This window comes from Panulirus ornatus, chromosome 5, assembly GCF_036320965.1.
Source record: "Panulirus ornatus isolate Po-2019 chromosome 5, ASM3632096v1, whole genome shotgun sequence".
Taxonomy (NCBI): Eukaryota; Metazoa; Arthropoda; class Malacostraca; order Decapoda; family Palinuridae; genus Panulirus; species Panulirus ornatus.
The window spans coordinates 24,131,023-24,157,047 of NC_092228.1; the positions used below are offsets into that span (position 1 = coordinate 24,131,023).

At 39.6% G+C, this 26,025-nt stretch overlaps 1 protein-coding gene across 1 annotated transcript in view; it reads right to left on the reverse strand.

Annotated features, from left to right (window-relative positions):
- The window catches only part of LOC139748790 (ionotropic receptor 21a-like), a 42,887-nt gene extending 17,706 nt beyond the window's left edge, over positions 1-25,181 (reverse strand). The window contains exons 1-3 of the mRNA XM_071662224.1: positions 25,033-25,181; positions 12,622-12,931; positions 12,272-12,430 (exon numbers count right to left, since the gene is read on the reverse strand). Coding sequence (XP_071518325.1) covers positions 12,272-12,430; positions 12,622-12,931; positions 25,033-25,181 — 618 coding nt within the window. The remainder of the gene's footprint in view (positions 1-12,271; positions 12,431-12,621; positions 12,932-25,032) is intronic.
- Between the last annotated feature and the right edge of the window lie 844 nt (positions 25,182-26,025).

Consider the following 26,025-nt stretch of genomic DNA (forward strand, 5'->3'; position numbering starts at 1 on the left):
TGGTAAGGTTATTTAATGTATGTATGACTCATGGCTAGGTGCCTGAGGATTGGCGAAATGCGTGCATAGTGCCATTGTACAAAGGCAAAGGGGATAAGAGTGAGTGCTCAAATTACAGAGGTATAAGTTTGTTGAGTATTCCTGGTAAATTGTATGGGAGGGTATTGATTGAGAGGGTGAATGAATGTACAGAGCATCAGATTGGGGAAGAGCAGTGTGGTTTCAGAAGTGGTAGAGGATGTGTGGATCAGGTGTTTGCTTTAAGAATGTGAGAGATACTTAGAAAAGCAAATGGATTTGTATGTAGCATTTATGGATCTGGAGAAGGCATATGATAGAGTTGATAGAGATGCTCTGTGGAAGGTATCAAGAATATATAGTGTGGGAGGCAAGTTGTTAGAAGCAGTGAAAAGTTTTTATCGAGGATGTAAGGCATGTGTACGTGTAGGAAGAAAGGAAAGTGATTGGTTCTCAGTGAATATAGGTTTGCGGCAGGGGTGTGTGATGTCTCCATTGTTGCTTAATTTGTTTATGGATGGGGTTGTTAGGGATGTGAATGCAAGAGTTTTGGAAAGAGGGGCAAGTATGAAATATGTTGTGGATGAGAGAGCTTGGGAAGTGAGTCAGTTGTTGTTCGCTGATGATACAGCGCTGGTGGCTGATTCATGTGAAAAACTGCAGAAGCAGGTGCCTGAGCTTGGTAAAGTGTGTGAAAGAAGAAAGTTAAGAGTAAATGTGAATAAGAGCAAGGTTATTAGGTACAGTATGGTTGAGGGTCAAGTCAATTGGGAGGTCAGTTTGAATGGAGAAAAACTGGAGGAAGTAAAGTGTTTTAGATATCTGGGAGTGGATCTGGCAGCGGATGGAACCATGGAAGCGGAAGTGAATCATAGGGTGGGGGAGGGGGCGAAAATCCTGGGAGCATTGAAGAATGTGTGGAAGTCGAGAACATTATCTCGGAAAACAAAAATGGGTATGTTTGAAGGAATAGTGGTTCCAACAATGTTGTATGGTAGCGAGGAGTGGACTATGGATAGAGTTGTGCGCAGGAGGGTGGATGTGCTGGAAATGAGATGTATGAGGACAATGTGTGGTGTGAGGTGATTTGATCGAGTAAATAATGTAAGGGTAAGAGAGATGTGTGGAAAAAAAAAGAGCGTGGTTGAGAGAGCAGAAGAGGGTGTTTTGAAATGGTTTGGGCACATGGAGAGAATGAGTGAGGAAAGATTGACCAAGAGGATATATGTGTCGGAGGTGGAGGGAACGAGGAGAAGTGGGAGACCAAATTGGAGGTGGAAAGATGGAGTGAAAAAGATTTTGTGTGATCGGGGCCTGAACATGCAGGAGGGTGAAAGGCGGGCAAGGAATAGAGTGAATTGGATCGATGTTTTATACCGGGGTTGACGTGCTGTCAATGGATTGAATCAGGGCATGTGGAGCGTTTGGGTAAACCATGGAAAGTTGTGTGGGGCCTGGATGTGGAAAGGGAGCTGTGGTTTCGGGCATTATTGCATGACAGCTGGAGACTGAGTGTGAACGAATGGGGCCTTTGCTATCTTTTCCTAGCGCTACCTCGCACACCTGAGGGGGGGAGGGGGATGGTATTCCATGTGTGGCGAGGTGGCGATGGGAATGAATAGAGGCAGACAGTGTGAATTGTGTGCATGGGTATATATGTATGTGTCTGTGTGTGTATATATATGTGTACATTGAGATGTATAGGTATGTATATTTGCGTGTGTGGACGTGTGTGTATATACATGTGTATGGGGGTGGGTTGGGCCATTTCTTTCTTCTGTTTCCTTGCACTACCTCGCAAATGCGGGAGACACGTCCACACACGCAAATATACATACCTGTCCATCTCAATATACACATATATATATATACACACAGACATATACATATATACATATGTATACAATTCATACTGTCTGCCTTTATTTGTTCCCGTGGCAACCCCGCCACACATGGAATAACAACCTCCTCCCCCCTCATGTGTGCGAGGTAGCGCTAGGAAAAGATAGCAAAGGCCCCATTCGTTCACACTCAGTCTCCAGTTGTCATGTAATAATTCCCGAAACCACAGCTCCCTTTCCACATCCAGGCCCCACACAACTTTCCATGGTTTACACCAGATACTTCACATGCCCGGGTTCAATCCTTTGACAGCACGTCGACCTCGGTATACCACATCGTTCCAATTCACTCTATTCCTATCACGCCTTTCACACTCCTGCATGTTCAGGCCCCAATCACTCAAAATCTTTTTCACTCCATCTTTCCAACTAAAATTTGTTCTCCCACTTCTCCTCGTTACCTCTACCTCCGACATATATATCCCCTTGGTCAATCTTTCCTCGCTCATTCTCTCCATGTGACCAAACCATTTCAAAACACCCTCTTCTGCTCTCTCAACCACACTCTTTTTATTTCCACACATCTCTCTTACCCTTACGTTACTTACTAGATCAAACCACCTCACACCACATATTGTCCTCAAACATCTCATTTCAGCATATCTACCCTCCTGCGCACAACTCTATCCATAGCCCACGCCTCGCAACCATACAACATTGTTAGAACCACTATTCCTTCAAACATACCCATTTTTGCTTTCCGGGATAATGTTCTCGACTTCCAAACATTCTTCAAGGCTCCGAGAAATCTCGCCCCCTCCCCCACCCTATGATTCACTTCCGCTTCCATGGTTCCATCCGCTGCCAGATCCACTCCAAGATATCTAAAACACTTTACTTCCTTCAGTTTTTCTCCATTCAAACTTACCTCCCAATTAACTTGACCATCAACCCTACTGTACCTAATAACCTTGCTACTTATTCACATTTACTCTTAACTTTCTTCTTTCACACAGTTTATCAAACTCAGTCACCGGCTTCTGCCTTTTCTTACATGAATCAGCCACCAGCGCTGTATCATCAGCGAACAACAACTGACTCACTTCCCAAGCTCTCTTACCCACAACAGACTGCATACTTTCCCATCTTTCCAAAACTCCTGCATTCACCTCCCTAACACCCCCATCCATAAACAAATTAAACTACCATGAAGACATCACACACCCCGGCCGCAAACCTACATTCACTGAGAACCAATCACTTTCCTTTCTTCCTACACGTACACATGCCTTACATCCTCGATAAAAACTTTTCACTGCTTCTAACAACTTGCCTCCCACACCATATTTTCTTAAAACCTTCCACAGAGCATCTCTATGAACTCTATCATATGCCATCTCCAGATCCATAAATGCTACATACAAATCCATTTCTTTTTCTAAGTATTTCTCACATACATTCTTCAAAGCAAACACCTGATACACACATCCTCTACCACTTCTGAAACCATACATGCCTTCACCCTCTCAATCAATACCCTCCCATATAATTTACTAGGAATACTCAACAAACTTATACCTCTGTAATTTGAGCACTCACTCTTATCCCCTTTGCCTTTGTACTATGGCACTAAGCAAGCATTCCGCCAATCCTCAGGCACCTCACCATGACTCATACATACATTAGATAACCTTATCAACCAGTCAACAATACAGCCACCCCCATTTTTAATAAATTCCACTACAATACCATCCAAACCTTCTGCCTTGCCGGCTTTCTTCTTCCGTAAAGCTTTTACTACCTCTTCTGTATTTACCATATCATTTTCCCTAACCCTCTCACTTTGCACACGACCTCGACCAAAACACTCTATATCTGCCACTCTATCATCAAACACATTCAACAAACCTTGAAAATACTCACTCCATCTCCTTCTCACATCACCACTACTTGTTATCACCTTCCCATTAGCCCCCTTCACTGAAGTTCCCATTTGCTCCCTTGTCTTACGCACTTTATTTACCTCCTTCCAAAACATCTTTTATTCTCCTTGAAATCTAATGATACTCTCTCACCCCAACTCTCATTTGCCCTCTTTTTCACCTCTTGCACCTTTCTCTTGACCTCCTACCTCCTTCTTCTATACCTCTCCCACTGATTTGCATTTTTTCCCTGCAAAAATCGTCCAAATGCCTCTCTCTTCTCTTTCACTAATAATCTTACTTCTTCATCCCACCGCTCACTAGCATCTCTAATCAACCCACCTCCCACGCTTTTCATGCCACAAGCATATTTTGCGCAAGCCATCACTGCTTCCCTAAATACATCCCATTCCTCCCCTACTCCCCTTACCTACTTTGTTCTAACCTTTTTCCATTCTGTACTCAGTCTCTCCTGGTACTTCCTCACACAATTCTCCTTCCCAAGCTCACTTACTCTCACCACTCTCTTCACCCCAACATTCTGTCTTCTTATCTGAAAACCAACACAAATCTTCACCTTCGCCTCCACAAGATAATGATCAGACATCCCTCCAGTTGCAACTCTAAGCACACTAACATCCAAAAGTCTCTCTTTCGTTCGTCTAGCAATTAACACGTAATCAAATAACTCTTTCTGGCCATCTCTCCTACTTACATACGTATACTTATATATATCTCGCTTTTTAAAGCAGGTATTCCCAATCACCAGTCCTTTTTCAGCACAAAAATCTACAAGCTCTTCACCATTTCCATTTACAACACTGAACACTCTATGTATACCAATTATTCCCTCAACTGCCACATTACTCACCTTTGCATTCAAATCACCCATCACTATAACCCGGTCTTGTGCAACAAAAACATTAACACACTCATTCAGCTGCTCCCAAAACACTTGCCCTCATGATCTTTTTTCTCATGCCCAGGTGCATATGCACCAATAATCACCCATCTCACTCCATCAACTTTCAGTTTTACCCATATCAATCTAGAATTTACTTTCTTACACTCTAGCACATACTCCCACAACTCCTGATTCAGGAGTAGTGCTGCTCCTTCCCTTGTTCTTTTACTCCCACTAACCCCTGACTTTACTCCCAAGACATTCCCAAACCACTCTTCCCCTTTACGCTTTAGCTTCGTTTCAATCAGAGCCAAAACATCCAGGTTCCTTTCCTCAAACAAACTACCTGTCTCTCCTTTTTTCTCATCTTGGTTACATCCACACACATTTAAACACCCCAATCTGAGCCTTCGAGGAGGATGAGCACTCCCCGCGTGACTCCTTCTTCTGTTTCCCCTTTTAGAAAGTTAAGATACAAGGATGATAGAGTTTCTGGTCCACCGCTCCCTTCCCCTTTAGTCGCCTTCTACGACACGTGAGGAATGAGGACTGGGCCATTGAGAGAATATCCTCACCTGGCCCCCTTCTCTGTTCCTTCTTTTGGAAAATTAAAAAAAAAAAAAAAGAAATAATGAGAGGGGAGGATTTTCAGCCCCCCGCTCCCTCCCCTTTTAGTCGCCTTCTACAACACGCAGGGAACACGTGGGGTGCATTCTTTCTCACATATTCCCATATATATATATATATATATATATATATATATATATATATATATATATATATATATATATATATATATATATATATATATATATATATATATGTATGTACATATATATATATATATATATATATATATATATATATATATATATATATATATATATATATATATATATATATATATATATATATATATATATATATATATATATATATATATATATATATATATATTTATATATATATATATATATATAAATATATATATATATATATATATATATATATATATATATATATATATATATATACATATATATATATATATATACATATATATATATATATATATATATATATATATATATATATATATATATATATATATATATATATATATATATATATATATATATATATATATATATATATATATATATATATATATATATATATATATATATATATATGTATATATATATATATATATATATAAATATATATATATATATATATATATATATATATATATATATATATATATATATATATATACATATATATATATATATATATATGTATATATATATATATATATATATATATATATATATATATATATATATATATATATATATATATATATATATATATATATATATATATATATATATATATATATATATATATATATATATATATATATATGTCGTTCCCTCCACCTCCGACACATATATCCTCTTGGTCAATCTTTCCTCACTCATTCTCTCCATGTGCCCAAACCATTTCAAAACACCCTCTTCTGCTCTCTCAACCACGCTCTTTTTATTTCCACACATCTCTCTTACCCTTACATTACTTAATCGATCAAACCACCTCACACCACACATTGTCCTCAAACATCTCATTTCCAGCACATCCATCCTCCTGCGCACAACTCTATCCATAGGCCAATCCTCGCAACCATACAACATTGTTGGAACCACTATTCCTTCAAACATACTCATTTTTGCTTTCCGAGATAATGTTTTCGACTTCCACACATTCTTCAAGGCTCCCAGGATTTTCGCTCCCTCCCCCACCCTATGATTCACTTCCGCTTCCATGGTTCCATCCGCTGCCAGATCCACTCCCAGATATCTAAAACACTTTACTTCCTCCAGTTTTTCTCCATTCAAACTTACCTCCCAATTGACTTGACCCTCAACCCTACTGTACCTAATAACCTTGCTCTTATTCACATTTACTCTTAACTTTCTTCTTTCACACACTTTACCAAACTCAGTCACCAGTTTCTGCAGTTTCTCACATGAATCAGCAGCCAGTGTTGTATCATCAGCGAACAACTGACTCACTTCCAAAGCTCTCTCATCCACAACAGACTTCATGCTTGCCCCTCTTTCCAAAACTCTTGCATTCACCTCCCTAACAACCCCATCCATAAACAAATTAAACAACCATGGAGACATCACACACCCCTGCCGCAAACCTACATTCACTGAGAACCAATCACTTTCCTCTCTTCCTACACCTACACATGCCTTACATCCATATGTATATATATATATATATATATATATATATATATATATATATATATATATATATATATATATATATATATATATATATATATATATATATATATATATATATATATATATATATATATATATATATATATATATATATATCCCTGGGGATAGGGGAGAAAGAATACTTCCCACGTATTCCCTGCGTGTCGTAGAAGGTGACTAAAAGGGAAGGCAGCAGGGGGCTGGAAATCCTCCCCTCTCATTTTTTTTTTTTTTTCCAAAAGAAGGAACAGAGGAGAGGTCCAGGTGAGGATATTCCCTCAAAGGCCCAGTCCTCTGTTCTTAACGCTACCTCGCTATCGCGGGAAATAGCGAATAGTATGAAAAAAAAAAAAAAAAATATATATATATATATATATATATATATATATATATATATATATATATATATATATATATATATATATATATATATAAAGATCAAGAGAGGCAAGTGTTTTGGGAGCAGCTGAATGAGTGTGTTAGTGGTTTTGATGCACGAGACCGGGTTATAGTGATGGGTGATTTGAATGCAAAAGTGAGTAATGTGGCAGTTGAGGGAATAATTGGTATACATGGGGTGTTCAGTGTTGTAAATGGAAATGGTGAAGAGCTTGTAGATTTATGTGCTGAAAAAGGACTGATGATTGGGAATACCTGGTTTAAAAAGCGAGATATACATAAGTATACTTATGTAAGTAGGAGAGATGGCCAGAGAGCGTTATTGGATTACGTGTTAATTGACAGGCGTGCGAAAGAGAGACTTTTGGATGTTAATGTGGTGAGAGGTGCAACTGGAGGGATGTCTGATCATTATCTTGTGGAGGCTAAGGTGAAGATCTGTATGGGTTTTCAGAAAAGAAGTGTGAATGTTGGGGTGAAGAGGGTGGTGAGAGTAAGTGAGCTTGAGAAGGAGACCTGTGTGAGGAAGTACCAGGAGAGACTGAGTACAGAATGGAAAAAGGTGAGAACAATGGAAGCAAGGGGAGTGGGGGAGGAATGGGATTCATTTAGGGAATCAGTGATGGATTGCGCAAAAGATGCTTGTGGCATGAGAAGAGTGGGAGGTGGGTTGATTAGAAAGGGTAGTGAGTGGTGGGATGAAGAAGTAAGAGTATTAGTGAAAGAGAAGAGAGAGGCATTTGGACGATTTTTGCAGGGAAAAAATGCAATTGAGTGGGAGATGTATAAAAGAAAGAGGCAGGAGGTCAAGAGAAAGGGCAAATGAGAGTTAGGGTGAGAGAGTATCATTAAATTTTAGGGAGAATAAAAAGATGTTCTGGAAGGAGGTAAATAAAGTGCGTAAGACAAGGGAGCAAATGGGAACTTCAGTGAAGGGCGCAAATGGGGAGGTGATAACAAGTAGTGGTGATGTGAGAAGGAGATGGAGTGAGTATTTTGAAGGTTTGTTGAATGTGTTTGATGACAGAGTGGCAGATATAGGGTGTTTTGGTCGAGGTGGTGTGCAAAGTGAGAGGGTTAGGGAAAATGATTTGGTAAACAGAGAAGAGGTAGTGAAAGTTTTGCGGAAGATGAAAGCCGGCAAGGCAGCAGGTTTGGATGGTATTGCAGTGGAATTTATTAAAAAAGTGGGTGACTGTATTGTTGACTGGTTGGTAAGGTTATTTAATGTATGTATGACTCATGGCTAGGTGCCTGAGGATTGGCGGAATGCGTGCATAGTGCCATTGTACAAAGGCAAAGGGGATAAGAGTGAATGCTCAAATTACAGAGGTATAAGTTTGTTGAGTATTCCTGGTAAATTATATGGGAGGGTATTGATTGAGAGGGTGAAGGCATGTACAGAGCATCAGATTGGGGAAGAGCAGTGTGGTTTCAGAAGTGGTAGAGGATGTGTGGATCAGGTGTTTGCTTTGAAGAATGTATGTGAGAAATACTTAGAAAATCAAATGGATTTGTATGTAGCATTTATGGATCTGGAGAAGGCATATGATAGAGTTGATAGAGATGCTCTGTGGAAGGTATTAAGAATATATGGTGTGGGAGGAAAGTTGTTAGAAGCAGTGAAAAGTTTTTATCGAGGATGTAAGGCATGTGTACGTGTAGGAAGAGAGGAAAGTGATTGGTTCTCAGTGAATGTAGGTTTGCGGCAGGGGTGTGTGATGTCTCCATGGTTGTTTAATTTGTTTATGGATGGGGTTGTTAGGGAGGTAAATGCAAGAGTTTTGGAAAGAGGGGCAAGTATGAAGTCTGTTGGGGATGAGAGAGCTTGGGAAGTGAGTCAATTGTTGTTCGCTGATGATACAGCGCTGGTGGCTGATTCATGTGAGAAACTGCAGAAGCTGGTGACTGAGTTTGGTAAAGTGTGTAGAAGAAGAAAGTTAAGAGTAAATGTGAATAAGAGCAAAGTTATTAGGTACAGTAGGGTTGAGGGTCAAGTCAATTGGGAGGTGAGTTTGAATGGAGATAAACTGGAGGAAGTGAAGTGTTTCAGATATCTGGGAGTGGATATGGCAGCGGATGGAACCATGGAAGCGGAAGTGGATCATAGGGTGGGGGAATGGGGCGAAAATCCTGGGGGCCTTGAAGAATGGGTGGAAGTCGAGAACATTATCTCGGAAAGCAAAAATGGGTATGTTTGAAGGAATAGTGGTTCCAACAATGTTGTATGGTTGCGAGGCGTGGGCTATGGATAGAGTTGTGCGCAGGAGGATGGATGTGCTGGAAATGAGATGTTTGAGGACAATGTGTGGTGTGAGGTGGATTGATCGAGTGAGTAACGTAAGGGTAAGAGAGATGTGTGGAAATAAAAAGAGCGTGGTTGAGAGAGCAGAAGAGGGTGTTTTGAAGTGGTTTGGGCACATGGAGAGAATGAGTGAGGAAAGATTGACCAAGAGGATATATGTGTCGGAGGTGGAGGGAACGAGGAGAAGAGGGAGACCAAATTGGAGGTGGAAAGATGGAGTGAAAAAGATTTTGTGTGATCGGGGCCTGAACATGCAGGAGGGTGAAAGGAGGGCAAGGAATAGAGTGAATTGGAGCGATGTGGTATAACGGGGTTGACGTGCTGTCAGTGGATTGAATCAAGGCATGTGAAGCGTCTGGGGTAAACCATGGAAAGCTGTGTAGGTATGTATATTTGCGTGTGTGGACGTATGTATATACATGTGTATGGGGGGGGGTTGGGCCATTTCTTTCGTCTGTTTCCTTGCGCTACCTCGCAAACGCGGGAGACAGCGACAAAGTATAAAAAAAAAAATATATATATATATATATATATATATATATATATATATATATATATATATATATATATATATATATACATATATATATATATATATATATATATATATATATATATATATATATATATATATATATATATATATATATATATATATATATGTGGATCAGGTGTTTGCTTTGAAGAATGTATATGAGAATTACTTAGAAAAGCAAATGGATTTGTATGTAGCATTTATGCATCTGGAGAAGGCATATGATAGAGTTGATAGAGATGCTCTGTGGAAGGTATTAAGAATATATGGTGTGGGAGGCAAGTTGTTAGAAGCAGTGAAAAGTTTTTATCGAGGAGGTAAGGCATGTGTACGTGTAGGAACAGAGGAAAGTGATTGGTTCTCAGTGAATGTAGGTTTGCGGCAGGGGTGTGTGATGTCTCCATGGTTGTTTAATTTGTTTATGGATGGGGTTGTTAGGGAGGTGAATGCAAGAGTTTTGCATAGAGGGACTAATATGAAGTCTGTTGGGGATGAGAGAGCTTGGGAAGTGAGTCAGTTGTTGTTCGCTGATGATACAGCGCTGGTGGCTGATTCATGTGAGAAACTGCAGAAACTGGTGACTGAGTTTGGTAAAGTGTGTGAAAGAAGAAAGTTAAGAGTAAATGTGAATAAGAGCAAGGTTATTAGGTACAGTAGGGTTGAGGGTCAAGTCAATTGGGAGGTGAGTTTGAATGGAGAAAAACTGGAGGAAGTAAAGTGTTTTAGATATCTGGGAGTGGATCTGGCAGCGGATGGAACCATGGAAGCGGAAGTGGATCATAGGATGGGGGAGGGGGCGAAAATTCTGGGAGCCTTGAAGAATGTGTGGAAGTCGAGAACATTATCTCGGAAAGCAAAAATGGGTATGTTTGAAGGAATAGTGGTTCCAACAATGTTGTATGGTTGCGAGGCGTGGGCTATGGATAGAGTTGTGCGCAGGAGGATGGATGTGCTGGAAATGAGATGTTTGAGGACAATGTGTGGTGTGAGGTGGTTTGATCGAGTAAGTAACGTAAGGGTAAGAGAGATGTGTGGAAATAAAAAGAGCGTGGTTGAGAGAGCAGAAGAGGGTGTTTTGAAATGGTTTGGGCACATGGAGAGAATGTGTGAGGAAAGATTGACCAAGAGAATATATGTGTCGGAGGTGGAGGGAACGAGGAGAAGAGGGAGACCAAACTGGAGGTGGAAAGATGGAGTGAAAAAGATTTTGTGTGATCGGGGCCTGAACATGCAGGAGGGTGAAAGGAGGGCAAGGAATAGAGTGAACTGGAGCGATGTGGTATACCGGGGTTGACGTGCTGTCAGTGGATTGAATCAAGGCATGTGAAGCGTCTGGGGTAAACCATGGAAAGCTGTGTAGGTATGTATATTTGCGTGTGTGGACGTATGTATATACATGTGTATGGGAGTGGGTTGTCCCATTTCTTTCGTCTGTTTCCTTGCGCTACCTCGCAAACGCGGGAGACAGCGACAAAGCAAAAAAAAAAAAAGAAAAAAAAAAGATATATATATATATATATATATATATATATATATATATATATATATATATATATATATATATATATATATATATATATATATATGTATATACCTATATATATATATATATATATATATATATATATATATATATATATATATATATATATATATATATATATATATATATATATATATATATATATATATATATATATATATATATATATATATATATATATATATATATATATATATATATATATATATATATATAAATATTTGTATGATCTCAGTTTATCGATGAATTGTTATAAATGTTATTGCAGCATATATCATTTATGTTGATCCTTTACAATAATGATATTCTTTATTTCTTATCATAACTGTTGGAAATAAGAATATTTGGTTGAATTTACATTCTATTTTCATTAAAAACTATAATTTTCTCAGTCCTTTTCTTTTGGAAGAGTATCACTTTGAACGTCTCTTTCAGTATCTTTTCGACTACCCAAGCAAAGCAGTTATCCCATAGGATATTCTTAAATTAAAATGTGATACAGACCTTCATTATCCTGACACGAGAGACACCTCGAGTGGTGAATTTGTTCTGGAGAAGATAGTCTGCATTCACGCGGTTCACAAGGTACACTGCTTTGCCTTGTAGAAGTGGCGGTAGTACGCTATCCTCAGTAGGGTAGAACTTGGAGGTTTTTGCTAGGGCCTGTGGAGATATGACATCAGGTAAGATGATCAGAAGTATATAACTTCTACATAAATGTAGCACAATTCTTCCTGTCTAATAAGAGTACGCCATGTGCCATGTCTACAACATATGTGATGCAGAACACTGATAATGTCGATCCTTACTGGCGATGAACTCTCTTACAGGTGTTCCACTTTCATCTCACTAACCTGTAGATAAGGATCACTTGACAGTGCTAATCCATCTTTAAACACCGGTGACAAACCCACCACATGGAGACCTGAATCATATATGTCCTTATAAGTCTCCATCATGGCTGGTTGTTTCTCCACCAACAAGAAAGACTTTAGATTAGCCGAGTACACACTGGTCAATGTCAACGTGTACAGCCACAGGAACAGGACAAAGATCTGAGTGCTGGCACTGCGGGGAAGGGAATCGTGGGCCTCACAGAAGTGCACACCGAAGGCGTAGTACCAGCTGTAGCTCAGGGACTGCAGGCTTCTCAGCTCACCACCACTGTTGGAGAAGCAGATGTTGAAAAACATTAACGATAAGTTTGATTATCATTCTGAGAAGCCTTTCGTTTGAAAATATGATATATATATATATATATATATATATATATATATATATATACATATATATATATATATATATATATATATATATATATATATATATAAATATATATATATATATATATATATATATATATATATATATATATATATATATATATATATATATATATATATATATATATATATATGTATATAAATACATATATTTATGTATGTATATATATATATATATATATATATATATATATATATATATATATATATATATATATATATATATATATATATATATATATATATATATATATATATATATATATATATATATATATATATATATATATATATATATACATATATATATATATATATATATATATATATATATATATATATATATATATATATATATATATATATATATATATATATATATATATATATATATATATATATATGGAGAAAAATGTAGCTTAGACATTGAAGCTTATTGACACAGTGGTGAAATTGATGAGAACTGCTATTGACGTTTGTGTGAATAAATTGTACATTTCCTTTTCCATAGCCAGAGGTTGAACCATTATGTGACATTCATTTTTTTCATTCATTTCAAGCTAAAAGTTTGTTTCTAAATTGTTCTTACATTTTTCATATGTATATATATGTATGTGTGTGTGTGTGTGTGTGTATGTGCATATGTGTGTGTGTGTGTGTGTGTGTGTGTATGTGTATATATATGTATATTATCCCTGGGGATAGGGGTGAAAGAATACTTCCCACGTATTCCTCGCGTGTCGTAGAAAGCGACTAGAGGGGACGGGAGCGGGGGGCCGGAAATCCTCCCCTCCTTGTATTAACTTTCTAAAATGGGAAACAGAAGAAGGAGTCACGCGGGGAGTGATCATCCTCCTCGAAGGCTCAGAGTGGGGTGCCTAAATGTGTGTGGATGTAACCAAGATGTGAAAAAAGGAGAGATAGGTAGTATGTTTGAGGAAAGGAACCTGGATGTTTTGGCTCTGAGTGAAACGAAGCTCAAGGGTAAAGGGGAAGAGTGGTTTGGAAATGTCTGGGGAGTGAAGTCAGGGGTTAGTGAGAGGACAAGAGCAAGGGAAGGAGTAGCAATACTCCTGAAACAGGAGTTGTGGGAGTATGTGATAGAATGTAAGAAAGTAAATTCTCGATTAATATGGGTAAAATTGAAAGTTGATGGAGAGAGGTGGGTGATTATTGGTGCATATGCACCTGGGCATGAGAAGAAAGATCATGAGAGGCAAGTGTTTTGGGAGCAGCTAAATGAGTGTGTTAGCGGTTTTGATGCACGAGACCGGGTTATAGTGATGGGTGATTTGAATGCAAAGGTGAGTAATGTGGCAGTTGAGGGAATAATTGGTATGCATGGGGTGTTCAGTGTTGTAAATGGAAATGGTGAAGAGCTTGTAGATTTATGTGCTGAAAAAGGACTGATGATTGGGAATACCTGGTTTAAAAAGCGAGATATACATAAGTATACTTATGTAAGTAGGAGAGATGGCCAGAGAGCGTTATTGGATTACGTGTTAATTGACAGGCGTGCGAAAGAGAGACTTTTGGATGTTAATGTGCTGAGAGGTGCAACTGGAGGGATGTCTGATCATTATCTTGTGGAGGCTAAGGTGAAGATTAGTATGGGTTTTCAGAAAAGAGGAGTGAATGTTGGGGTGAAGAAGGTGGTGAGAGTAAGTGAGCTTGGGAAGGAGACCTGTGTGGGGAAGTACCAGGAGAGACTGTGTACAGAATGGAAAAAGGTGAGAACAATGGAAGTAAGGGGAGTCGGGGAGGAATGGGATGTATTTAGGGAATCAGTGATGGATTGCGCAAAAGATGCTTGTGGCATGAGAAGAGTGGGAGGTGGGCTGTTTAGAAAGGGTAGTGAGTGGTGGGATGAAGAAGTAAGAGTATTAGTGAAAGAGAAGAGAGAGGCATTTGGACGATTTTTGCAGGGAAAAAATGCAATTGAGTGGGAGAAGTATAAAAGAAAGAGACAGGAGGTCAAGAGAAAGGTGCAAGAGGTGAAAAAAAGGGCAAATGAGAGTTGGGGTGAGAGACTATCAGTAAATTTTAGGGAGAATAAAAAGATGTTCTGGAAGGAGGTAAATAGGGTGCGTAAGACAAGGGAGCAAATGGGAACTTCAGTGAAGGGCGTAAATGGGGAGGAGATAACAAGTAGCGGTGATGTGAGAAGGAGATGGAATGAGTATTTTGAAGGTTTGTTGAATGTGTCTGATGACAGAGTGGCAGATATAGGGTGTTTTGGTCGAGGTGGTGTGCAAAGTGAGAGGGTTAGGGAAAATGATTTGGTAAACAGAGAAGAGGTAGTAAAAGCTTTGCGGAAGATGAAAGCCGGCAAGGCAGCAGGTTTGGATGGTATTGCAGTGGAATTTATTAAGAAAGGGGGTGACTGTATTGTTGACTGGTTGGTAAGGTTATTTAATGTATGTATGACTCATGGTGAGGTGCCTGAGGATTGGCGGAATGCGTGCATAGTGCCATTGTACAAAGGCAAAGGGGAAAAGAGTGAGTGCTCAAATTACAGAGGTATAAGTTTGTTGAGTATTCCTGGTAAATTATATGGGAGGGTATTGATTGAGAGGGTGAAGGCATGTACAGAGCATCAGATTGGGGAAGAGCAGTGCGGTTTCAGAAGTGGTAGAGGATGTGTGGATCAGGTGTTTGCTTTGAAGAATGTATGTGAGAAATACTTAGAAAAGCAAATGGATTTGTATGTAGCATTTATGGATCTGGAGAAGGCATATGATAGAGTTGATAGAGATGCTCTGTGGAAGGTATTAAGAATATATGGTGTGGGAGGCAAGTTGTTAGAAGCAGTGAAAAGTTTTTATCGAGGATGTAAGGCATGTGTACGTGTAGGAAGAGAGGAAAGTGAGTGGTTCTCAGTGAATGTAGGTTTGCGGCAGGGGTGTGTGATGTCTCCATGGTTGTTTAATTTGTTTATGGATGGGGTTGTAAGGGAGGTAAATGCAAGAGTCCTGGAAAGAGGGGCAAGTATGAAGTCTGTTGGGGATGAGAGAGCTTGGGAAGTGAGTCAATTGTTGTTCGCTGATGATACAGCGCTGGTGGCTGATTCATGTGAGAAACTGCAGAAGCTGGTGACTGAGTTTGGTAAAGTGTGTGGAAGAAGAAAGTTGAGAGTAAATGTGAATAAGAGCAAGGTTATTAGGTACAGTAGGGGTGAGGGTCAAGTCAATTGGGAGGTGAGTTTGAATGGAGAAAAACTGGAGGAAGTGAAGTGTTTTAGATATCTGGGAGTGGATCTGTCAGCGGATGGAACCATGGAAGCGGAAGTGGATCATAGGGTGGGGGAGGGGGCGAAAATTTTGGGAGCCTTGAAAAATGTGTGGAAGTCGAGAACATTATCTCGGAAAGCAAAAATGGGTATGTTTGAGGAATAGTGGTTCCAACAATGCTGTATGGTTGCGAGGCGTGGGCTATGGATAGAGATGTGCGCAGGAGGATGGATGTGCTGGAAATGAGATGTTTGAGGACAATGTGTGGTGTGAGGTGGTTTGATCGAGTAAGTAACGTAAGGGTAAGAGAGATGTGTGGAAATAAAAAGAGCGTGGTCGAGAGAGCAGAAGAGGGTGTTTTGAAATGGTTTGGGCACATGGAGAGAATGAGTGAGGAGAGATTGACCAAGAGGATATATGTGTCGGAGGTGGAGGGAACGAGGAGAAGAGGGAGACCAAATTGGAGGTGGAAAGATGGAGTGAAAAAGATTTTGTGTGATCGGGGCCTGAACATGCAGGAGGGTGAAAGGAGGGCAAGAAATAGAGTGAATTGGAGTCATGTGGTATACAGGGGTTGACGTGCTGTCAGTGGATTGAAGCAAGGCATGTGAAGCGTCTGGGGTAAACCATGGAAAGCTGTGTAGGTATGTATATTTGCGTGTGTGGTCGTGTGTATGTACATGTGTATGGGGGGGGGGGGTTGGGCCATTTCTTTCGTCTGTTTCCTTGCGCTACCTCGCAAACGCGGGAGACAGCGACAAAGTATAAAAAAAAAAAAAAAAAAAAAAAAAATATATATATATATATATATATATATATATGTATATATATATATATATATATATATATATATATATATATATATATATATATATATATATATATATATATATATATATATATATATATATGTATATGTATATATATCATATTTTCTCGCTGCCTCCCGCGGTAGCGAGGTAGCGCAAGGAAACAGAAAGAACGGCCCAACTCACCCTATCCACATGTATATACATATACGTCCACACACGCACATATACATACCTATACATTTCAACGTATATATAAATATGTATTTACTTATCTATTAATTTGCTTTGTCGTTCTCACCCGCGTTAACGAGGTACGGCAAGGACACAGACGAAAGAAATGGACCAACCCACCCACATACACATGTATATACATACACGTCCACACACGCAAATATACATACCTATACATCTCAACGAATGTATATATACACACACAGACATATACATATATACTCATGCACATAATTCATACTGTCTGCCCTTCTTCATTCCCATCGCCACCCCGCCACACATGAAATAACAACCCCCTCCCTCCAAACGTGCGTGAGGTAGCGCTAGAAAAAGACAGCAAAGGCCACATTCGTTCACACTCAGTCTCTATCTGTCATGTAATAATGCACCGAAACCACAGCTCCCTTTCCACATCCAGGCCCCACAGAACTTTCCATGGTTTACCCCAGACGCTTCACATACCCTGGTTCAATCCCGTCAGCACGTCGACCCCGGTATACCACATTGTTCCAATTCACTCTATTCCGTGCACGCCTTTCACCCTCCTGCATGTTCAGGCCCCGATCACTCAAAATCTTTTTCACTCCATCTTTCCACCTCCAATTTGGTCTTCCACTTAACCTCGTTCCCTCCACCTACGACACATATATCCTCTTTGCTAACCTTTCCTCACTCATTCTCTCCATGTGACGAAACACCCTCTTCTGCTCTCTCAACCTCACTCTTTTTATTACCACACATCTCTCTTACCCTATTATTACTTACTCGATCAAACCACCTCACACCACATATTGTCCTTAAACATCTCATATCCAGCACATCCACCCTCCTGCGCACAACTCTATCCATAGCCCACGCCTCGCAAAAATACAACATTGTTGGAACCACTATTCCTTAAAACATACCCATTTTTGCTTTCCGAGATAATGTTCTCGACTTCCACACATTCTTCAAGGCTCCCTGAATTTTCGCCCCCTCCCCCACCCTATGATTCACTTCCGCTTCCATGATTCCGTCCGCTGCCAAATCTACTCCCAAATATGTAAAACACCTCACTTCCTCCAGTTTTTCTCCATTCAAACTTACCTCCCAATTGACTTTTCCCTCAACCATACTGTACCTAACAACGATACTCTTATTCACATTTACTCTCAACTTTCTTCTTTCACACACTTTTACCAAACACAGTCACCAACTTCTGCAGTTTCTCACATGAATCAGCCACCAACGCTGTATTATCAGCGAACAACAAGTGACTCGCTTCCCAAGCTCTCTCATCCACAACAGAATGTATATTGCCCCTCTTTCCAAAACTCTTGTATTCACCTCCCTAATAACCTCATCCATAAGCAAATCAAAAAACTATGGAGACATCACACACCCCTGCCGCAAACCTACATTCACTGAGAACCAGTCACTTTCCTCTCTTCCTACACGTACACATGCCTTACATCCTCGATAAAAACTTCTCACTGCTTCTAACAACTTGCCTCCCACACCATATATTCTTAATACCTTCCACAGACCATCTCTATCAACTCTATCATATGCCTTCTGCAGATCCATAAATGCCACATACAAATCCATTTGCTTTTCTAAGTATTTCTCACACACATTCCTCAAAGCAAACACCTGATCCACACATCATCTACCACTTCTGAAACCACACTGCTCTTCCCCAATCTGATGCTCTATACATGCCTTCACCCTCTCAAACAATACCCTCCCATGATCCTCGCGTGATCAAGATATTCCTATGAGTCCTAGGGGAAATTGAAACACGAAAAGTTTTCAAGTGCACTTTCGTGTAATAATCACATCATCAGGGGAGACACAAGAGAAAAATATAACAGTCAGTTGATCAACATCGAAGAGACGTGATTATTACACGGAAGTGCACTTGGGGACTTTTCGTGTTTCATTTCCCCGTGGATTCATAGGAATATATATATATATATATATATATATATATATATATATATATATATATATATATATATATATATATATATATATATATATATATATATATATATATATATATATATATATATATATATATATGTATACATATATATATGTATATCAAACTATTCGTCATTTCTCGCGTTAGCGAGGTGGCGTTAAGAACAGAGGACTGGGCCTTTGAGGGAATATCCTCACCTGGCCCCCCATCTCTGTTCCTTCTTTTTGAAAATGGAAAAAAAAAAGACGAGATGGGAGGATTTCCAGCCCCCCGCTCCCTCCCCTTTTAGTCGCCTTCTACGACATGCAGAAAATACGTGGGAAGTCTTCTTTCTCCCCTATGCACACATACATGCATATTCTCCCTTATAATTGGTACTTGCGTTACGCAGGGCCCCTTTTCCTGGGGCTCCTGCAGCCTAAGGGTACATTATCATAAGTTGCAAGTTCTTTGATGAGTCTGCACTCTGTTTGCCAACTGATGGTGATACAGCCCCACTAAAGGTCATTCTTTACTTCGAGCAGATGGCGTCCCGGTAACACGCATATATTCATATCTATTGATAATCATCCCTGTACTAATTTCTACTGGTGTTAACCATGACCTCTTTCTTAAGGCACAGGCCGGCCATGGTTGCATATATTCCAGAAATAGTGAAAAGACAACTCCTCTGGAAAAAAAGTTCTTTGATGACACTGTTCTCCCAATGACACAGTCTCAACAAAGGTGACTTTTCACTTGTAGTGTAACCTCTTGTAAGCCTGGTAGCACACATGCTTACATATACACCACTATGCATATGCACACATACATAAATACATACCACACTCATTCATTCTCAGTGAACTATAACTGTGTGATCAAGAAAAATAGGCTTAAAAAGAGAGGTAGAAAAATAAAGCTTTATCTGGATTGGAATGGGAGTAGAGAAAAAGGTTCTATCTGAGAGTTTCAGAAACATCTGCTAGGATAAATGCTCTTAAAGTAGCTTTTCTCATGCATCTCTAAAAAGCACATGTAACCAAACCAAGCTCCTAAATAATTACTACGTACAATTATCCACTGCATGATGCATGATATATATATATATATATATATATATATATATATATATATATATATATATATATATATATATATATATTTTTATACTATTCGCCATTTCCCGCATTAGCGAGGCAGCGTTAAGAGCAGAGGACTAAGCCTAAGAGGGAATATCCTCACTTGGCCCCCTTCTCTGTTCCTTCTTTTGGAAAATTTAAAAACAGGAGGGGAAGATATATATAGGAATATATATATATATATATATATATATATATATATATATATATATATATATATATATATATATACATATATATATATATATATATATATATATATATATATATATATATATATATATATATATATCTTTCTTTCTTTCAAACTATTCGCCATTTCCCGCATTAGCGAGGTAGCGTTAAGAACAGAGGACTGGGCCTTTGAGGGAATACCCTCACCTGGCCCAATTCTCTGTTCCTTCTTTTGGAAAATTGAAAAAAAAAAAAAAAAAAAAAACCGAGAGGGGAGGATTTCCAGCCCCCCGCTCCCTCCCCTTTTAGTCGCCTTCTACGACACGCAGGGAATACGTGGGAAGTATTCTTAATCCCCTATCCCCAGGAATATATATATATATATATATTTTTTTTTTTTTTTTTTTTTTTTTTTTTTACTTTGTCGCTGTCTCCCGCGTTTGCGAGGTAGCGCAAGGAAACAGACGAAAGAAATGGCCCAACCCCCCCCATACACATGTACATACACACGTCCACACACACAAATATACATACCTACACAGCTTTCCATGGTTTACCCCGGACGCTTCACATGCCTTGATTCAATCCACTGACAGCACGTCAACCCCTGTATACCACATCGCTCCAATTCACTCTATTCCTTGCCCTCCTTTCACCCTCCTGCATGTTCAGGCCCCGATCACACAAAATCTTTTTCACTCCATCTTTCCACCTCCAATTTGGTCTCCCTCTTCTCCTCGTTCCCTCCACCTCCGACACATATATCCTCTTGGTCAATCTTTCCTCACTCATTCTCTCCATGTGCCCAAACCATTTTAAAACACCCTCTTCTGCTCTCTCAACCACGCTCTTTTTATTTCCACACATCTCTCTTACCCTTACGTTACTTACTCGATCAAACCACCTCACACCACACATTGTCCTCAAACATCTCATTTCCAGCACATCCATCCTCCTGCGCACAACTCTATCCATAGCCCACGCCTCGCAACCATACAACATTGTTGGAACTACTATTCCTTCAAACATACCCATTTTTGCTTTCCGGGATAATGTTCTCGACTTCCACACATTTTTCAAGGCTCCCAAAATTTTCGCCCCCTCCCCCACCCTATGATCCACTTCCGCTTCCATGGTTCCATCCGCTGACAGATCCACTCCCAGATATCTAAAACACTTCACTTCCTCCAGTTTTTCACCATTCAAACTCACCTCCCAATTGACTTGACCCTCAACCCTACTGTACCTAATAACCTTGCTCTTATTCACATTTACTCTTAACTTTCTTCTTCCACACACTTTACCAAACTCCGTCACCAGCTTCTGCAGTTTCTCACATGAATCCGCCACCAGCGCTGTATCATCAGCGAACAACAACTGACTCACTTCCCAAGCTCTCTCATCCCCAACAGACTTCATACTTGCCCCTCTTTCCAAGACTCTTGCATTTACCTCCCTAACAACCCCATCCATAAACAAATTAAACAACCATGGAGACATCACACACCCCTGCCGCAAACCTACATTCACTGAGAACCAATCACTTTCCTCTCTTCCTACACGTACACATGCCTTACATCCTCGATAAAAACTTTTCACTGCTTCTAACAACTTGCCTCCCACACCATATATTCTTAATACCTTCCACAGAGCATCTCTATCAACTCTATCATATGCCTTCTCCAGATCCATAAATGCTACATACAAATCCATTTGCTTTTCTAAGTATTTCTCACATACATTCTTCAAAGCAAACACCTGATCCACACATCCTCTACCACTTCTGAAACCACACTGCTCTTCCCCAATCTGATGCTCTGTACATGCCTTCACCCTCTCAATCAATACCCTCCCATATAATTTACCAGGAATACTCAACAAACTTATACCTCTGTAATTTGAGCACTCACTCTTATCCCCTTTGCCTTTGTACAATGGCACTATGCACGCATTCCGCCAATCCTCAGGCACCTCACCATGAGTCATACATACATTAAATAACCTTACCAACCAGTCAACAATATTATCCCTGGGGATAGGGGAGAAAAAATACTTCCCACGTATTCCCTGCGTGTCGTAGAAGGCGACTAAAAGGGGAGGGAGCGGGGGGCTGGAAATTCTCCCCTCTCATTTTTTTTTTTTTTTAATTTTCCAAAAGAAGGAACAGAGAAGGGGGCCAGGTGAGGATATTCCCTCAAAGGCCCAGTTCTCTGTTCTTAACGGTACCTCGCCAACGCGGGAAATGGCGAATAGTTTGAAAGGAAATATATATATATATATATATATATATATATATATATATATATATATTTTTTTTTTTCCTTTTTTTTTTTTTTTTTTGCTTTGTCGCTGTCTCCCGCGTTTGCGAGGTAGCGCAAGGAAACAGACGAAAGAAATGGCCCAACCCACCCCCATACACATGTATATACATACGTCCACACACGCAAATATACATACCTACACAGCTTTCCATGGTTTACCCCAGACGCTTCACATGCCCCGATTCAATCCACTGACAGCACGTCAACCCCGGTATACCACATCGCTCCAATTCACTCTATTCCTTGCCCCCCTCTCACCCTCCTGCATGTTCAGGCCCCGATCACACAAAATCTTTTTCACTCCATCTTTCCACCTCCAATTTGGTCTCCCTCTTCTCCTCGTTCCCTCCACCTCCGACACATATATCCTCTTGGTCAATCTTTCCTCACTCATTCTCTCCATGTGCCCAAACCATTTCAAAACACCCCCTTCTGCTCTCTCAACCACGCTCTTTTTATTTCCACACATCTCTTTTACCCTTACGTTACTTACTCGATCAAACCACCTCACACCACACATTGTCCTCAAACATCTCATTTCCAGCACATCCATCCTCCTGCGCACAACCCTATCCATAGCCCACGCCTCGCAACCATACGACATTGCTGGAACCACTATTCCTTCAAACATACCCATTTTTGCTTTCCGAGACAATGTTCTCGACTTCCACACATTCCTCAAGGCTCCCAGAATTTTCGCCCCCTCCCCCACCCTATGATTCACTTCCGCTTCCATGGTTCCATCCGCTGCCAGATCCACTCCCAGATATCTAAAACACTTCACTTCCTCCAGTTTTTCTCCATTCAAACTCACCTCCCAATTGACTTGACCCTCAACCCTACTGTACCTAATAACCTTGCTCTTATTCACATTTACTCTTAACTTTCTTCTTTCACACACTTTACCAAACTCAGTCACCAGCTTCTGCAGTTTCTCACATGAATCAGCCACCAGCGCTGTATCATCAGCGAACAACAACTGACACTTCCCAAGCTCTCTCATCCCCAACAGACTTCATAATTGCCCCTCTTTCCAAAACTCTTGCATTCACCTCCATAACAACCCCATCCATAAACAAATTAAACAACCATGGAGACATCACACACCCCTGCCGCAAACCTACATTCACTGAGAACCAATCACTTTCCTCTCTTCCTACACGTACACATGCCTTACATCCTCGATAAAAACTTTTCACTGCTTCTAACAACTTGCCTCCCACACCATATATTCTTAATACCTTCCACAGAGCATCTCTATCAGCTCTATCATATGCCTTCTCCAGATCCATAAATGCTACATACAAATCCATTTGCTTTTCTGAGTATTTCTCACATACATTCTTCAAAGCAAACACCTGATCCACACATCCTCTACCACTTCTGAAACCACACTGCTCTTCCCCAATCTGATGCTCTGTACATGCCTTCACCCTCTCAATCAATACCCTCCCATATAATTTACCAGGAATACTCAACAAACTTATACCTCTGTAATTTGAGCACTCACTCTTATCCCCTTTGCCTTTGTACAATGGCACTATGCACGCATTCCGCCAATCCTCAGGCACCTCACCGTGAGTCATACATACATTAAATAACCTTACCAACCAGTCAACAATATATATATATATATATATATATATATATATATATATATATATATATATATATATATATATATATATATATATATACATATATATATATATATATATATATATATATATATATATATATATATATATATATATATATATATATATATATATATTTATATTTATATCTGTGTGTGTTTGTGTTTGTATGTATGTGTATGCTGCAGCTTTAGCCAGGTACCCAATTTATTGTGTAACCCATAAGAAAGGATGAATAGCTGGGTTGACTGTGGACCGCCTGCAGCGACCACTATTCGAACATATGAGTACTTGACCCTTAGCGGACTGTAACGCAGTCACAGTTACTAACGTTAATTGTTATACCAATGAGGCATTTGATAATACCTTTACAAAAATACATGACTGAAAAAGTAAAAGAAACGGAAAGTAACTCTATAAACGACAAACAGAGCAAAACATTCTGCAAGCTGCAACAGTACGTTAAAAGTTTCATTGGACATTGACTCACCATTGGTCACTGGCCCGGGCTAGGAGGAAGAGAAGTGGTCCTGAGAGAGTAAGGCCAACGAGGACTGCCAGCCAGGTCCACTGGTGGAAGGGGAAGGCCAGGGACTGCCATTGGGGCAAAGGAGGCTCCGTTCGTGTCATGAAGATCATCGACTGCGTTCAGGTAAGAGTTCTGATCGGTGAATACATCTTCAAGAGGTGAAGGTGCAATAATCAGCTTTGAAAGATTAAGGTCTATATAGTAATAAATGGGATAAGGATTTCAAAACGTAAGTGCATTGAAACGCATATATTCTTTTTATAAAAAAGTAAGATAATGCAGATGGAGATGTGAGGGAAGAAAAGGGAAAATAATATGACAAAAAGGATTGATAACATCATCTAATGTGAAAATGAAGGTCTTATTGACAAGAGCAAATTGTTTCACGTGTGTCGGGTACACAGATTATCTGACAGTCTGACAGGGTATGCAATGTGTCTACATTTTCTAATCCTTGCGTATAGATAGATATTTATTGCACACAACCACTTTACATATGATATCACCCCTTTTTTCACCCTCTTCTCTTCAACCTCACAAATGATAGCCACTTTCGTATTCATTCTAGTTTATTCAAGCTATCCATATATACAGTCTTGTGCCCACTTGTTTACTCTAACGTTTCCACAATAAATGCGCCAGCAGAAGTGCTGCCACTTCCTTAGCTCTTGCCCTTAGTCCAGCTCCTGAAACGTTCCCAAACCATTCTCTCTTCTCAACCCTGAGCTTATTCCACTCAGAGCCAGAACATCCAGGTTCCATTCCTCAATCATACGCACCACCTGTTTCTGCCTTCTTCCCGTTACATCCAGACACATGTAGACACCTTAACCTTCAATGATGATCAGACTCCTCACTTTGCTCCTTCATCCGTCTCAACATATAAGAGCTGAAATTCAAGAAATTCCCTATTCCCCCCAAGTATTTGCCTTCTAAGATATGCAAGGATTACGG